The 15,143-nt window shown below is 41.6% G+C and overlaps 1 protein-coding gene across 1 annotated transcript; it reads left to right on the top strand.

Annotated features, from left to right (window-relative positions):
- Positions 1-2,045: 2,045 nt before the first annotated feature.
- On the top strand, positions 2,046-7,080 carry LOC139709944 (myc protein-like). Its single transcript, XM_071621895.1, has 3 exons — positions 2,046-2,147; positions 3,514-4,343; positions 6,449-7,080. The coding sequence occupies exons 2-3, from the start codon at positions 3,656-3,658 to the stop codon at positions 7,078-7,080; spliced, it is 1,320 nt and encodes a 439-aa protein (XP_071477996.1). The 5' UTR covers positions 2,046-2,147; positions 3,514-3,655.
- Positions 7,081-15,143: the final 8,063 nt, after the last annotated feature.

Genomic DNA, 15,143 nt, shown 5'->3' with positions numbered 1-15,143 from the left:
ATGAAGGAAAAGTGGGATATAAGCAACTAACATTGAATAATTGCCCAGAAACTCACTCATCTATGTTTTTTGTCAGGCAGCTGATATCATTTCAATGCGATACTGCGGCCTATGAGGGGCCGGACTCCTATGGGTCGAATATAAACATCTCGCTTCGAGTAGCACTGCTCGAGAACGGTGTTAAAGGGAAGAGTCAGACTTCTGCTACGGGTAACTGCTAGTTCCCCCGCAGCTTATTCCCCCATAGTCCAACCAGAGTATCAGACCACACGTGATTTGTAATTGATGGGGGGGGGGGGGGGGGGGAGAGTGTAAGTTAGTGGGTGAGTGAATGAGTGTCTTATTTTGTGCGTGTGTGTGTGTGTGCAAAACATTGACTTTAGTTGTGTTGAATATTTGTGTCAATGTGTGTTTGCAGAATTGTATCAGAATCGCATAGCGTTAACGATGAAAAAAAAAGTGATGGTAGCAGTGGCGACATATTCTAAACGTTGGTGGTGGTTGAACATATTGCATTGATAAGTTGTGGTAAACTTGAAAATGGAATGGTGGACGACGTTAGAAGTGTTCCAAGGTTGCCGGTTGCGGTGCTTGATAAAGTTCAGTGTTGGTTTCAGGGTTCGGATCAGCGCTAAATTTGAGGAACGTGGTTTAGCATTTTGTGGTAAGGTGGTGACCCATCTTGGCCTACGCTGGGTGATTAGGCCTACATTTGCGGTGGGCGGTTAAATGATTACTAGTATGTTAACTGGTTATGGTATATGTTGATGCTGTGGTGGCCATGGATGTGTTGTTGCGAATCTACAGTTGCGGCGGATGGTTGTGATATGGTAGACGGTGGTTGCTGCGTGGTAGGAATTGATGAGCTATAGCTATATTATTACAAGTTTCGTAGAGTGGTCTCGGGAGAAGGGGCAACTACTTATAACTTGTTACTGGTGGTTACTGTGGCGATGGTCAGCGCGAATGTAACCATGTCGTTTTATGTGTACAGATTGACCGTTTTGTGAAAGTCGACAACTTTTTGATAGTGAGAATTATATATATATAGGCCTATACTACTAGTAACCAAATAATTGTTTCATTACACTGTTTAGATATGTGCAACATCCCTCTTTTATCCCTATACTGCTAGGGAAAAAGTAACGAAAACAAAGTAACAAAAACGAAGTAAAAAAATATTCCTACGCTGTAATACATAGTAACTGAAGGCTAACTTTGCATCTATTTTGCGCCTATATCGTAACTATTTTCACAATGCGACGCATGCTCTATTCCATGCGATCTTGTTAGCGTTTGATTTTGCGAAATATTGCTGTTTGGCTTTTTTTTTTTAATCGACTCTATTTCATGATGAATCCGAGGAGAGGAATAGTGTGAGAGATAAACGGTATTTACCTTCCAGACGCACTAAATTATTATAAAACATAATGGAAAGTTCATACTAATTAGGAGAACGAACTTCACAGGTAATTACACTCACTATAAACTCTATTTATCTATCTGAATAAATTTATGTTTTCTGCAGTTGATGTCGAGTGTAAGCAAAGCATGACAAGTGCACTTGCTGTGGACTTACGCAGCAACTGTACTGTGTGTTTATCGAGCGGTCATACTGTATCACACCTTGTTCTGTACATATCTTACAGCTAGTAACCGTTGGAAAGAAGTTGACGCTATAGCATATCGTTGAAAAGGAGCAGAATGCAGGTTACAGTGTTAAGCATTATAAATTTGAACTTACCGGCGTTTGTTTGACACGGCTCCCGTTGTCGCAATCAAGTAAGCACAAGTAATATTAGTAAGCGTAATCCAGATATGAGTTCCTCCCCCCGTTTGTTGCGGATGAATATCCTCAAGTGTTACGGTCGTAGTTTTTTAAAGGGCAATCGTACGCTAGTGTGCATAATGAACGATCTGTTGTACGCGTGTGTCTGTGTGTGTGTGTGTGCCGCCACGCAAGTCCATTTAGCGAGCATCGCGTTATTTTAGGACACTGAAATATATTATTCCCGATCCATTCGTTGAGAGGTCACTCTTGTAGAGCCGACTCGGTCGAGACAGATCAGACGGCGTTGTTCGCCCCTGACATTTGGATTTATAATTGGGTTTTTCTCTAAGTGTTGCCCTCCGTGCCGAAGAATTCCGTAAGTAGTTTACCTATGTATCCTGTGTTTGTAAAATTTCGCGATTTGCTTTGTCAATTTTAGACATGTTTCGGAACTTCCAGACGTGAGATGTGTCTACTAGTGTACTGTGCATCGACATCGTCTTGCTCTGCTGACCTGAGTAGAAACATATTGTGGTGTAGGGCCCCGGCTGAACAGCTGAGCGTAGATTTTTCCTCTTCGATCATCTTTTGACTTTGCTGCCTTCTTCCCTCTAGCTCTGCCATTTCATCTGCTAGTTCATCTGGAGAGGATGGATTTGGAGTTCATGTAGGCCTAGACCACTCTATAGTGATTGTAATTAGATATTTCAGTTATCATGAAGTCGTATATCCAGCCTGTCTTCGCTTTCAGACGTGTACATGAGATTTCACTTAGATTCTACCGGCGTTTTTTTTTTTTTTTTTTTTTTCCCGAGTGTGCGATAATACGTTGCGATGCCATGTGTGTGTGTGTGTGTAATGTGTGTGTGAGATTGGTCTGCGGTGTGCTGTTCGCAGCAAGCGATCAACTGCGTGTATCATTCACGTGTATATTGAGACGAGATTGCGAAATAGGTCTAGTTTTGCCAAGCCAACATGCGTTGGACCTACGTCGGATACTATCTTCATTTTTCACGAATGTTCCTCCATCGGTGTTCATCACTCGTGTGGTCACCCTTCTTGTTTAAATTTTATGTCATTGGTATGTTATTCCACCGCCCATTCGGTAGGAATGATGTCTTTCTTCATGATAAATTCTAACGTTTGCATCTCCCTAGTGGAGTTTGTGTTGATGGGGTGCCATTAGTTGTCGCTTACCCAAGCATATCCTCTGCTCTGGTGATGATGTGACCCTGTGAGCACTGGACACGGGCTGCGGGTCGTGGTTTTTATTTACTTTCAACGTGAACAAAGCCCTCTTAGATATATAAATACGATCAGGTGTTCTGATAGTGATAATATTGCATATCTGGTTTGGTGCTGCAGTGTAATCTAGCTGTGTCGCATCTGATTCGAGTTCTCAGATCTTGGATGTTTTTTTTCTAAAACTCAGCCCTTCTTGTCTTGGTCTCGCGGGCGGTTAGATGAGAATCTGGTTGGCTATGTTCTAAATCCATCGTTCATTTGGCAAATGCAGGTGTGACCTCTATTTAGTATTATGATGATGATGTGAAAAAAAAAACAAGTTAAGGTGCCTAGAAATCTAGACCCTAGTATTTAATTCAAATTGTTTTGTCTTTCTGTCTGGTTGAAGGGAAAAAAAAAGTGCTCTTGACACACTCTTTCATTCTCAAGTCAAAGTTTATTCTTCGGATGTATCAGCAACCATGCTAACAGTTTTTCTCTCTGTATTTCCGTCACAGGACATCCAAACTCGGAATATAATTCGGATTAATAATCTATTCCTAGCTCAACACAAGGTCGATTCGTGAGACGACGGGACTTCCTTATTCTGTGGACACTATTTCTATCAAAAGTCGTAACAACGGAACCGTCAAAAAAGCAATGGCTGTCATGGAGACCGACTTCGACCCGTTTAAACAGTGCTTCATCGACAACACCGACGTCGAGTTCTACGGCGAGAGCATGTCGAGCGCCTCGCCCAACGCCACGACGCCCAGCGAGGATATCTGGAAAAAGTTCGACGAGGACATTGATTTCGAATTGTCGCTGTTCCCCACCCCTCCCCTCAGCCCTTCACACCCCAGCAGCGACGGGGAGGATAGTGGCGGTGGAGGAGGGGGTCGTGGGTGTAGCCCCCTGCTGACGAGCTCGTTTTCCGAGAAACTGCAACACATGTCCGACCTGCTCGACGACGAACCAATGTGGATGACGCAGAGCTTTGCCTTTGTCGGGCCAGACACGGGCAAGCAAGTGACGGCTGCTACCTCCGCCACACCGACAGCGGTAGCCCGGGCGACTAGCCCCGCTAGGATTGGCAACCATAAGTCGAACTATCTCATTCAGGACTGCATGTGGAGTGCTATCCAGGCAGAGGAGAGGCGACGACAGATGCAGGCAGAGCGGGCGGCCAAGAGCAAGCTGGTGGGCCAGGTCGGGGCACTGACCAGCAGCGGCACCGGTGCAACGGGCGACTTCAATGCCAATGGATGCGTAGACCCTACCTCGGTATTCCCCTACCCACTCAGTGATACGAGACTAGAACTGGGCAACAATACACCGTCAGATTCTGGTAATTATTTTATCAATTGTTTAAGAATTTACTCTTTGATGGTCATCATGCATGTAGCCTCCCTCCTGTAACTATTTGTGCCGAACCAACAAATTTCCCCTAAAATGAAAATAGTTGCTTAGCAAGTGGAAAATTTAGATATTTCACGAGTTTGACTGTGAATGTGACATAATGAGCTGTTAAATCAGGATTTTTTTTTTACTAGACGTTTTCTAGATTTCTACGGCATGAAGAGAAAGAAATAAGTTAATAGTAATAATCTTGCAATGATCTCGTTGGGAGTCCCAATATCTTTGCTCATTATTCCACTGAAAAAAAAAAATCGTACAACCAGAAGTTAGGAAGAACACGAAATCAGGCCGTCTGGAAAAGAGGCTCAGTAGTTAGATTGTCATGAATAATTGATCTACAAAAAATGCCGACTTCTTGGAATTGCTTGCAGATGACGAGTTTGAGGGAAAGAACTAAGGAGATAATTTTGAGTGTTGTAAGAAGGTGGGGGTAAAAAAAAAAAAAAAACAGGAAGCGTGTAATAAAAGTTCCCTGTAGCCTCCCCATCCGGTTTGCCTTGCAGTTCACCCAGTGAATTATGACTGAAGCCGCTGCTAGGGGTAGCGAAAGAAAAACAATCCCAGTGAAATGAGCAATTTGGACGTAACTCAAACGTTAGAGTGCCTGCCTACTTGCACTTGCGACAGTCTTATGACCTAAACAGTAATAGTACTTCCCGGCGACTACTGCACCCAGAAACAAATTTGGCTCAATGCCCCGAGAACTTTGGGGAGGAGAGAGGGAGAGAAGGAAACACTCCCTTTTTCAAGATTGGCGAGCTTCATTTCTCGCGCCACAACTTCAAAAAAATCGGGACAGGAGTTCCATTTCTCCTTGCCCCCGCTAAATGAGTCACTACTACTCACTACAAGTAGAGCTACTACTACACTGCTACTACGGTCCCACTCTAAATACTCGTACTTCTTGCATTGCACACAGAGCTTGCTAGCTAGACGCGGGAAAGCCACTTGCCGACTCACTGATAAACCCCGTTTGCTGCTGTACACCCCTAAACAGGGCCCCAATGGTAGGCTTGGCGTAATTTCCTGTGTTTCTCTATCCCTCTCTCTCTCCACTCCGCCATACCATGTCCATGTAAGCACAAGAACATTTTTCCTGTCAATATCCAGGAAATGCAGCGCAGTAAAACCAAACGTGCATTAATTTTCTGTGGGCTGCGGAGAAGTAGCATAATACTGCTACTGTGGGTAGATTCTCTAGTACTAGTAGATGAACCTGCAGTCATTTAAAAGTATTAATGAAGGTGCGCAATTGGCTTATTTGAAATAGTGGTGGGAACAGGTGTATTCAAAGTGTGTAGTTCAGTCAATTAGATGAGCAATGCATGATATGTGATAGAGAGAAGCAGGTGCTGGTGTAAAAAATTTAGAGATCTACAGCTGAAACTGAGAAGCCTTTCTACTTCATTCATTGTATAGGTCCTCTTTGGTGAGTGTCCTTCGTAGCCAGTCTACACAATTGCCACCATGTTATACAACGATTGTAAGGGGAAAATGCAAAACAAATCATACAAAATTCCAACGTTGCATATCTTGAATTTGGTCACAGTGCGGTGCTCAAAGGGGGAAGTCTCATTTTTTAATTGTCCCACCTCTTTTCATTGGTGCTGGTCCCTGCGGCAAGATTTAAATGAAGGGGGGGGGGGGGGGGGAGGGAGGGATGCTGTAGTGCGACCTCTGGTCTGTTCACTGTTGCTTTCTGCACTGAGACAGCCTGTATGTTGCACTGGAGGCAGGCTTGTGTTGCAATACTGGGTTTGTATTGCAGATACCATACCATCTCCCCTTTGCAGTGGGGACCTAGCGGTTGCGCAATCTAGGATTGTTGTTGCCTCATGTCAAGATGCTAGTAACTTCTGCTGTCTGTATTTAGTTCTGCTCTTACAGGTTAATATCTATACCTTTTCTGAAGTTATTTGCAGCATTATGTCTGATATTTACAGATTTTATCAATGTTATGAGCTTGTCCAGTATAATTCTGATGAATCTGAATGAAAACTGATGGTCTTCTTTTTTGTTTTCTCTTGCCTGCAGAGGAGGAAATTGATGTTGTAACAGTGGAGAAGAAGGGTACCCCATCATCACACAGCGTGCCAAGGACTATAATTATCAAGCGGCATTCAAAGCATTCGCGCAAACATGGCTCCCATGCCCATCAAGTGTTTAAGGTTGTTAAGCGGTGTTCGTCGAACAAGTCCATCCTCACGAAAGTGCAGAGCTCGAAAAAGAGCGGCAAGCATGTGAACTTGGAGGAGGTGAAGCGCGCCCTCGAGAACAGTTTCACAAAGGGCAGCCTTGGGTCCAAGCACGCCAAGTCCAGGTCCTACAGCAGCAGGGGTAGCAGTAGAGGTAGCAGCAGGGGCGGCAGCCAGTCCGGTAGTCTGGCATCCTCGGACTCGGAGGACTGCGATCGCCGTGCCAACCATAACGTGCTGGAGAGGCGGCGGCGGGAGGACCTGCGGACGAGTTTCTTCAAGCTGCGCGACGAGATCCCCGAGCTGCGGGACCAGGCGAGGGCAGCAAAGATTGTGATTCTCAAGAAAGCGACAGACTATGTGCACGAGCTCCATGCTGAGGAGGAGGTCCTGACGAGGAACAAAGACGCGGCCAGGCGGCGACATCGAGCGTTGCTGCATCGGTTACAGCAGCTGGAAGGGTCCAAGTGACTAGACGTGGACTTTTGTGCCTCCCATGGACACGATTATCTGTGAAGAGTTCTTTTTTTTTTTTGAACGACGATGACCAACTGTATTGTGAACATCCGTTTTCTGACACTGCCTTTTTCATTTTTTTGTATCAAAAAAATGTGCCCTTTCTTTCACCCTGAGGGTGTGGAGTATGTGAACAAGTCTATCTTTTGCATTTTGATATAAGCAGAATTTCTTCTTCCATTTTTTTAATGATTTTTTGTAAGTTTTGTATACAAAAAGCAAGAAACGAGAAAAAAGTTGGTAGGAGAAGCATACCAGTAATGTCTCTTTGTGACTTAACACGTTAGATTTCAGAAGCTAATGTGATGTGCAGATGTGATGTGAATAACCCTTGATTGTATTTATCAGCCAAATAGAATTTAGTTTGTGTAAACATTTGTTTGCTCTGTGGTGGGAATTTTGTTTTTAAAAGAAAGAAGGATTTTGATAAGTTTTGTTCTGTCAAAAAGTTGTTGAAGAGCATATCAAAATTGTCCTCGGTCCCACATTTGGTGATAATATAAACATGAAGGCAGGAGGAGCGAAAGCGGACTCCAGGTGCAGAAACGAAGACCGGATGAGAACAGTGTTGCTTTTTTGCACAGTAAGCTTAAAAAGATGAATCTGTAAATAGGAGAGGTTGTATAAACAGAAAAGCTATTTTATGATGGATTAAGGAGTGGATGTTCTGTAAAAGACTGATATTTTTGCCACATCCAACTAAGCCCAGAGAGGTTTTAACAGAAAAGCTATAACAGAGAGACAGTATATGTACAAAGGATACATTTATTTCTATCAGAACAGCAAGGTCTATAGCTTCAGAAAGGCAAATTTATTAGGGGAGAGTTGACAAGAAAGAGTTCTATGATGAAAGTTTTATGGCGCGAAGTTTGTACAGTGTTTAAAGTGTATATTGTTTACATCATATATATTTAGTATTGAAAAAAAAAAAAACTCGAAAAAGCGAAATTGGGTACATACACTTGTAGATAACAAATGCTCAGGAATCGAGACTTGTACAACAGAAAGGAAAATGTATCTGGTGATACTTCTACTGTATGGGATTCCTGTCCTTTGCTTTGCATGCAGCTTCTGTATGTTTGTTTAATCCTCACGTTCAATTCGACTCTTTACATAAACACAGCCTTACATAAATTTTTTGACAACGTACTACATTTGCATTCCGTGACATTTCAAATCAAAGTTGACTGTGTACGCGTAGTGAAATGAGAAAATTGCTCGTATTGTTTCATGTGCGTTTGTAGGCACACAAAGATAAATCGTTAGTGTGGCCCGAACGAAGGGCTGCCTGCAGTAAAACAAAGGTGTTGAGGCATGTATTTTACACTGGTCATTACTGACTTCTGTCTAGCCTAAATCCCTGTTCTTGATGGGGCCCCGACTTGAAAGAACCATGATCTTCGTTAAAGAAGATAGTCGACAGTGAAGTGAATTCAATACGAATCAACCTTGAAACAGTGTGCGTGCAGAGTTTGTCTTTTTCTTTAATTGCACCTTGGCCCAAACTTCCATGTAGCGAGATTTGTTAGGACAAATATTTATTGCAAACGGGTTCTTGCATATTGTTGTTTAAAAAAAAAAAAGAATCAAGGAAGATTGTTTACAAACATTGGTTTGTTCGTAAAAGAGCGTAACCCTTGGTATTGCGGTGTTTGCAGCGAATTCTGTTCTCAAACTTGTGTTAGAAAAGCTACCATAATCGGGAAAACATCTTTTTGTCACCAACAATCTGTGAATTGTTTTTATTCTGTAGTGAAAGTGCCGATTTGGCGTATTAAAAACACGGAAAAATCTCACGTACATTTAAAAATGTCTGCCGTCGCTTTTGTTCCATTGTTTTGGACTCACAGCTGGTTCGTACAGCACGCTGAGACCTTTTTTGTTTGGGGTTGCGTCGGCTTGGTGAGTCGCGGGGTTTGGAACAAAAAAGCCCGCGGAAGACATCACGTGGGCTTTGCGACCTTTGTGATGTCTTGCAACATGAATATGTATAAGGGGGTGTGTCTCTTGATTGGAATGCAGACTGCTCGTGCCCTCTGAGTGAACTCAAGTGTGGAGAGGGGCCCTTATGCACCAAAGCAAGGGGAAAGCTGTGTGTGTCGCGTGTATTGTGTGAGTGATATTACATGTACAGTTATACGCAAAGTAGATGCCTGGAATGCGAGTGAGCGTGAGAAAATGAAAGTGTGGGTTGGAGAATTGTATTGTATGTGCCTACACACATCTCGTTGGTAAGAGTTTTCGCGTGGATTTTAAATAATGTGCAACGAAAATATGCAATGAAACAGTGAGCGTCAGGATTACGTGTTCTTACATTCTTACTTGCCACGCCCACACGATTCTTGGAAAGACGCACGTAATATTTCTCAGTTCGTCCTTATTACTAGTCCATACCGGTATGTTTTTATTCAATACTACCGGCAATTATCCCCCGACTTCTCAAAAGCAAAGCTTGTTAGGTGTTCTCCAATGCCTTACGCCCAACAAAATGTATTGAAACATAAATACACAGAAAGAGATTTAAAAAGGGATGTATTGTTTTGGTTAAGATGGGGCTTCATGTTTCCATTCTATTGTGTGTGTGTGTGTGTGTGTGTGTGTGCGCGCGACAATGAGAAACCTGTTATGAAATATGAAAGAGCATACAATTCAAGAAGGAATTCATGATTTTATTTGATTGAAATCGGTTATAAAATGAATGAGATATCTACAGACAAAGGGTCCAAATAAAAGGTGGATCCCACTTTTTTTTTTTTAGGACCACTTTGTTTAGCCTTGTTCTTGAATATCTATAGTGACCATTTAAGAAACGATTTTCATCAAACTTTGAATTCCTCTTAGTAGTTATTGTATGCACTTTAATATTTTGTAAGTGGTTTCCAATTATCTCGCAAAAAAAATCTGAATCCCCCCATCTCAACCAAAATAATGTTAACCCTTTAATCGATATGCAGAGGGCGGAGTGAAGGGTGCCGCATTAAAGGGTGTATACAGTTCTGGTCGAGGTGAGGATTTAGCATTTAACGTTTTGCGAGATATTCAGAAACCACTCTATGAGATGTCAAAGAGCATGCAATTTTAAGGGGTATCAAAAGTTTATTTGATGAAAATCGGTTTTGGAATGGCTGAGATATCCAAAAACAATGTGAAACAAAGAGATCCTGATAAAAGGCGTGGCCTGTCGCCTTTTATTATTATCACTTTTTTTATCTCCGCCATTTGAAAAGCAATTTTCATCAAATAAGCGTTGAATCCTCCTTAAAATTACATTCTCTTTCGTATTTCATAAAAGGTTTCTCATTATCTCACCTAGGAATGTCAAAACATGAATCCCCACCTCAACCAGTACTGTACAGTCCCTTTTAGGCCTAATGGGGGGGGGGGGGGGGGGGGTCATCTCTATCTGCAGCTTATAGGAACACTACTTTTACTTCGACGGACTTATTTTGCTTATAGGATTGGAAATCTTCATGTCCCAAAGTTTCCGAGTGCTGTTCGAAACCATGTTCACGTTGATGGTAACCAACAAAATCGGGCTAATTGAATGCTAAACCGCCAGAGTTTCGTCCAGCTCGGATGTGACTTAAAATTAGAAAGTCATTTGATATAATGGTAACTACTGGTGAAAAAAAAAAAGAAGAAAGAAATAGGCCTTGCTTGAAAAACTAAGTTTGTGGTCCGGGTAGTTGGCTTGGTATGCTCCAGGTATTTAAACTACAACCCTTTCCACTCTAAAAAAAAGTAATCACCACTAGTTACACCACAAACAAAATTGATTGATTTCATGAAAAAAAAATCAGTTACAATCGTTTCGTTTTCAAGAATGTGGAATAAGTCAGAATTGGTAAATGCTTCAAGATCCTAAGATCTTTTTTTCAAAGTTACAATATTTTGTGAAGGAAATAACGATGAAACTATTCGAACCAAGGTTTGGTATAACGTCACGTGTTTGGGGGCATCTAGATAAGTGCATGGAACTGCAGCGCATTGTGCAAGTGGCATAATAGTTCTCCGACAGCAAACAGCCACAATAATCTATGAAGTAAACAAAAGGGGGATAACAAAGCTAAAACGCCTACTTGCTGTCTCTTCCGCTTTTTGCCACTTACAACATGCCACTGTCACGCCTACCAATTCCTCTTGACATCGTCCGACATATGCTTGAGAATTCGACAAAGGGTCAAGACCTTTTTTTTCACTGCCAAATGAGCTCACGTAATTTATTGAGTTAGACGAGTTTCTGGCGCTGGTCGTAACGACACAAATTTTTTTTTCTATCCTCTCTGTCTTCCTTTGTCAAACACCATGACCTATTTTCGAGATTACGCAATATTGCATCGACACAGTGCGCCTAGCGAAACACGTGAGTAGCTGCGTCGAGCTCTATCTCTTTCGCTCTATCTCATCCAGTTTCATCTACTAGAGTTACAATCCATGGATTTACCCGTGCCATGACGTGCCGCCGGGGGTGTATCGACACACACACTTCCCTTTAAATTCCAGAAGATAAACTTTCTGGACGTGGCTCCTATTGTCAAGCGCTTGCCGTTGTGATAGCAAAATGGGTCGGCGGACGTTTAAATGGTATCGCCACACACACTTCCTTTTAAATTTAAAGAGGCAACTGTAATAGAGATTCCCATTTATTTGTATTGCGGACCGGCGCTGAGGGCGGATTGTAGGGAGGGGGGGGGGGATAGTGTTTTGAGGGACCTACACAAAATAAGATATGTGAAGACATATATCAAAGTGGTTTATTCATGTATTATGTATGATGAGAGTATCCTTAACATGGTATCCACTAACAAAGTGTTGTTAATGAAATGCTGCATAGCCAACAGTAAGAGATGGGGGGGGGGGGTCCCCAGTAGCAATCAATGAGTAATCTTACATCACAGCATAGAAAGTTGATACTTGCCTTTAATATGTAAAGAAACAGGACCTTCTTTCAGTCATTTTCTTTCATTTCTCTGTATTTTATTCCCGTTCCGAGAACAATGTTTTACTTAAGTTAAAATAAGACAAACAACTGTGTAAAATAAAAATAAAACAAAATAAAACAAAAACCCGCTTGCTTTATAAATTTTAGATGAAATGCATTACCTAAACAGCTTTGACAAAAATGATGCTTTCATACGTCATAATGCTGTACTGTGCGATCACAAGAAGGCAGTCCCCCCTCCCCCTCTTATGAATATTAATTTAGAGGGAGAGCCGAGCATATGGATCAAAAAGGAAATGCGCTCTCTGCTGCTTTGAATATTCATGATTTTACACAGCACTCCATGTATGGTCTTGAATGTAACATTTTGTACATTTCCTTTTAGGACGACCGGAAGACAATTCGAACCTTGGAAACGACAATCAGCGTGGGCCAATCAAAGCTTGCATTTATTTCGACGACCTGTCACTTAACTCCCGAATACTGTATCCCCATGCGATAGTAGTACAGAACAAGCGTCTGATTATGCCTTAGATGTCATAAATTTTGAGATGAAATTTGATGTACATTTTGGCAAAATATGTTTTCCATGCAATTAAACTTATACTTTTCCCCTCTGGATTGTTCGATAAAACCCATCTAACATAAATTACACAATACCTACGTATATTCTTGAAACATGGCTTGCAAGGCAAACATGGCTTGCAAGGCACGAACAGTAATAAATCACCGATTGGTCTGAAACAGAAATCGATGTGAATTATTAGACGATGGCACCTTCGAGAAATTGAAAATGCCCAATATAGAAGCGATCCACTTTTTTTTTTCAATTATCATGCTGTATCAAGTCAAAAGGGAGAGAAATCCAAGGCTCTTGGAAAAGCACCTCCCTGGGTGTACATAGGCCAATGTAGACAGCAGTAGATGATACTAGTATTGCGCAAGAGGTTGGGCTACATGTTTCGATTCCGGTTCGGTAGGCAGGCCTACATCCGTTCAATGGCACAGTCGATTGACCATAGGCCTACATGTTGGCCCATGTGTATGAATGATGCGTACCTGGTAGGATCCTCATTTATTCGGACATGTCCGACCGATTAAGGACAGTTTGATACAATAGTATTCGGTCTATTGAGGTTATGCGGCATCATCATTCATTATCACGGGACTGTGGCTCAAATCTGATCAAATCTGATGGCCATTTCCGCCGCAATGGCCATCTACTCACAATGGTATGTCTAGGCTGACCTCATAAGGCTTGACCAGGGAGTATGGTGAAATCCCGAAATGGACAGTGGTGATTTCTAGATAGAATGTACTAGTTAGTACATTGTATCTCCCTCCCAGCTGGTTTGACAATATTTGTGTGTACCCCAAATCTCTGTGAGTTTGTTCCAGGGCCGTGGTCGTAAATCGTAGGCATATAATTAGTCGTATACATTGTATAATGTTGACGAAGAATCTGGTCAAAGAACGATTCGTCAAATTTCAATTTGCTTGTCTGTTCATGTTGATTTTTGATTGCATTTGGCTGTTGCTATATATAGATGACTGCAAGTAAGATTTCATTTTGTCTTTTTTGTTTTTCCACAGGGGTATCCGTGCAGTTACTGGAAATGCTATATATTCCTTTTACAGTCGTTTTACATTGTCATATTTGTCACAGTCGGTACCTTTATCTTAATAATTTGCTAATAATCAGACATCATCTGAATTTTGTTTTCAAAGATCAAAGTGAAAGGTAATGCACATATCTTGGCTATGGTCTAAACCAACCTACTGGGAATTGTGATTCTTTTCTTTTTATTCATATATTTCCAAAATGCTAAAAGAGGGTATAGCAGTTACATTTATTGATAGCCCGATCTGATAAATTGATTCAATTTTTTTTTTAACGCCTGCACGGGATGACAACGGATGCTCCTAATTCACAACCTTGAATTTGTGTCTTTCGTTTTCAACATAATTCTGTATTCCTTTTTTTTTTACTACTAGACATAGAATACAATTAAACGCACTCCTTGCATTTTCTTTGTATTTCTTTGAGTATGCATAGGCCCTACTTTTTAATAGTCATAGGATCTAAGTACGAGTATGCGATGTTCAGTACTCGAGTACCCAGACCACGCCTTCAAAACGGAAGTAGGCTTTTTTGTTGTTGTTATTTATTTGCATACTGTGGCACGCCTTTCCGTGTGCTAGCGCACCGAGCGCGTGGACCTTGAGGAATGTGCGCATACCGGTGTCATGTAATACTTTCTCCTGTTTTGGCGCGCTCAAGCCAGGAGATCGCAGCAAGTCACTGACCTCGAATAACCCCGGAGTATTTACATTGTACCTGTACAACATTTACATGCACGTTATGGCCTTTCCAAGTTTTCCTGTTCTGAACTACAATGTCGTAGGCATTTATTGATAGCAAATGCGATGATCTCGCCTTTTATTTAATACGGCAGATTACGCCAAGCGTAATGAAAGTCTTCAGATCAAATTTGATTATGAATTTCCCCCAAGAAATATTTGTAACAGAATGTCTCATAAAGATCTCGAATATAAATGGTCGCAATCTTCATGAAATGAAATGTATTCTTTTGCGTCTCTTTCGCTCAATTTGGTTTTTGCATCAGTCCGTGTTGCTGTCTAGATCGAGTTAACTTTAAAAAAGAGGAAAGGAAAAACTTTTCTCGCCGTTTTCTTACCATCTAGATGTTTCATGTGCAATTTTGGTAAAACTCAACTAGTAAAGCATAATTACACGAATCAAACCGGGTTAGAATTTCGCTGACACTGAACTAGCAATCTCTGTAAAAAACAAACTTAACACCGTTGCATAAAAGTTACTACAGGTCTGCATACAAACATGATTCATAGTTGTTATTACAGATAATATTATGTGCTCTCGTTACATCGTTCTAATGTAGTCAGTGAGAGGCCAGAAACCATCCATTCCCTCAGTGACTTGTGGATTGTTCTGGACATTTAATTTGACAATGACAATGAAAACGATGCATGATGATGACGACGGCGATGATGATGATGATGATGATGATGATGACATAAAATGGTGATAATATAA

Source organism: Diadema antillarum, unplaced genomic scaffold, assembly GCF_040938485.1.
Source record: "Diadema antillarum isolate AM-2024a unplaced genomic scaffold, OU_Dant_1.0 seq00001482_RagTag, whole genome shotgun sequence".
In the NCBI taxonomy this organism is placed as follows: Eukaryota; Metazoa; Echinodermata; class Echinoidea; order Diadematoida; family Diadematidae; genus Diadema; species Diadema antillarum.
Note: the sequence above shows the minus strand (reverse complement) of the source record. Positions and strands in the feature narration are given on the sequence as shown.

Bases quoted from the DNA above. Each gene is read 5' to 3' on its own strand.
- LOC139709944 (XM_071621895.1), top strand. From the start codon at position 3,656: ATGGCTGTCATGGAGACCGACTTCGACCCGTTTAAACAGTGCTTCATC. The intron at 4,344-6,448 runs GTAATTATTTTA...TCTTGCCTGCAG, and splicing joins CAATACACCGTCAGATTCTG to AGGAGGAAATTGATGTTGTA.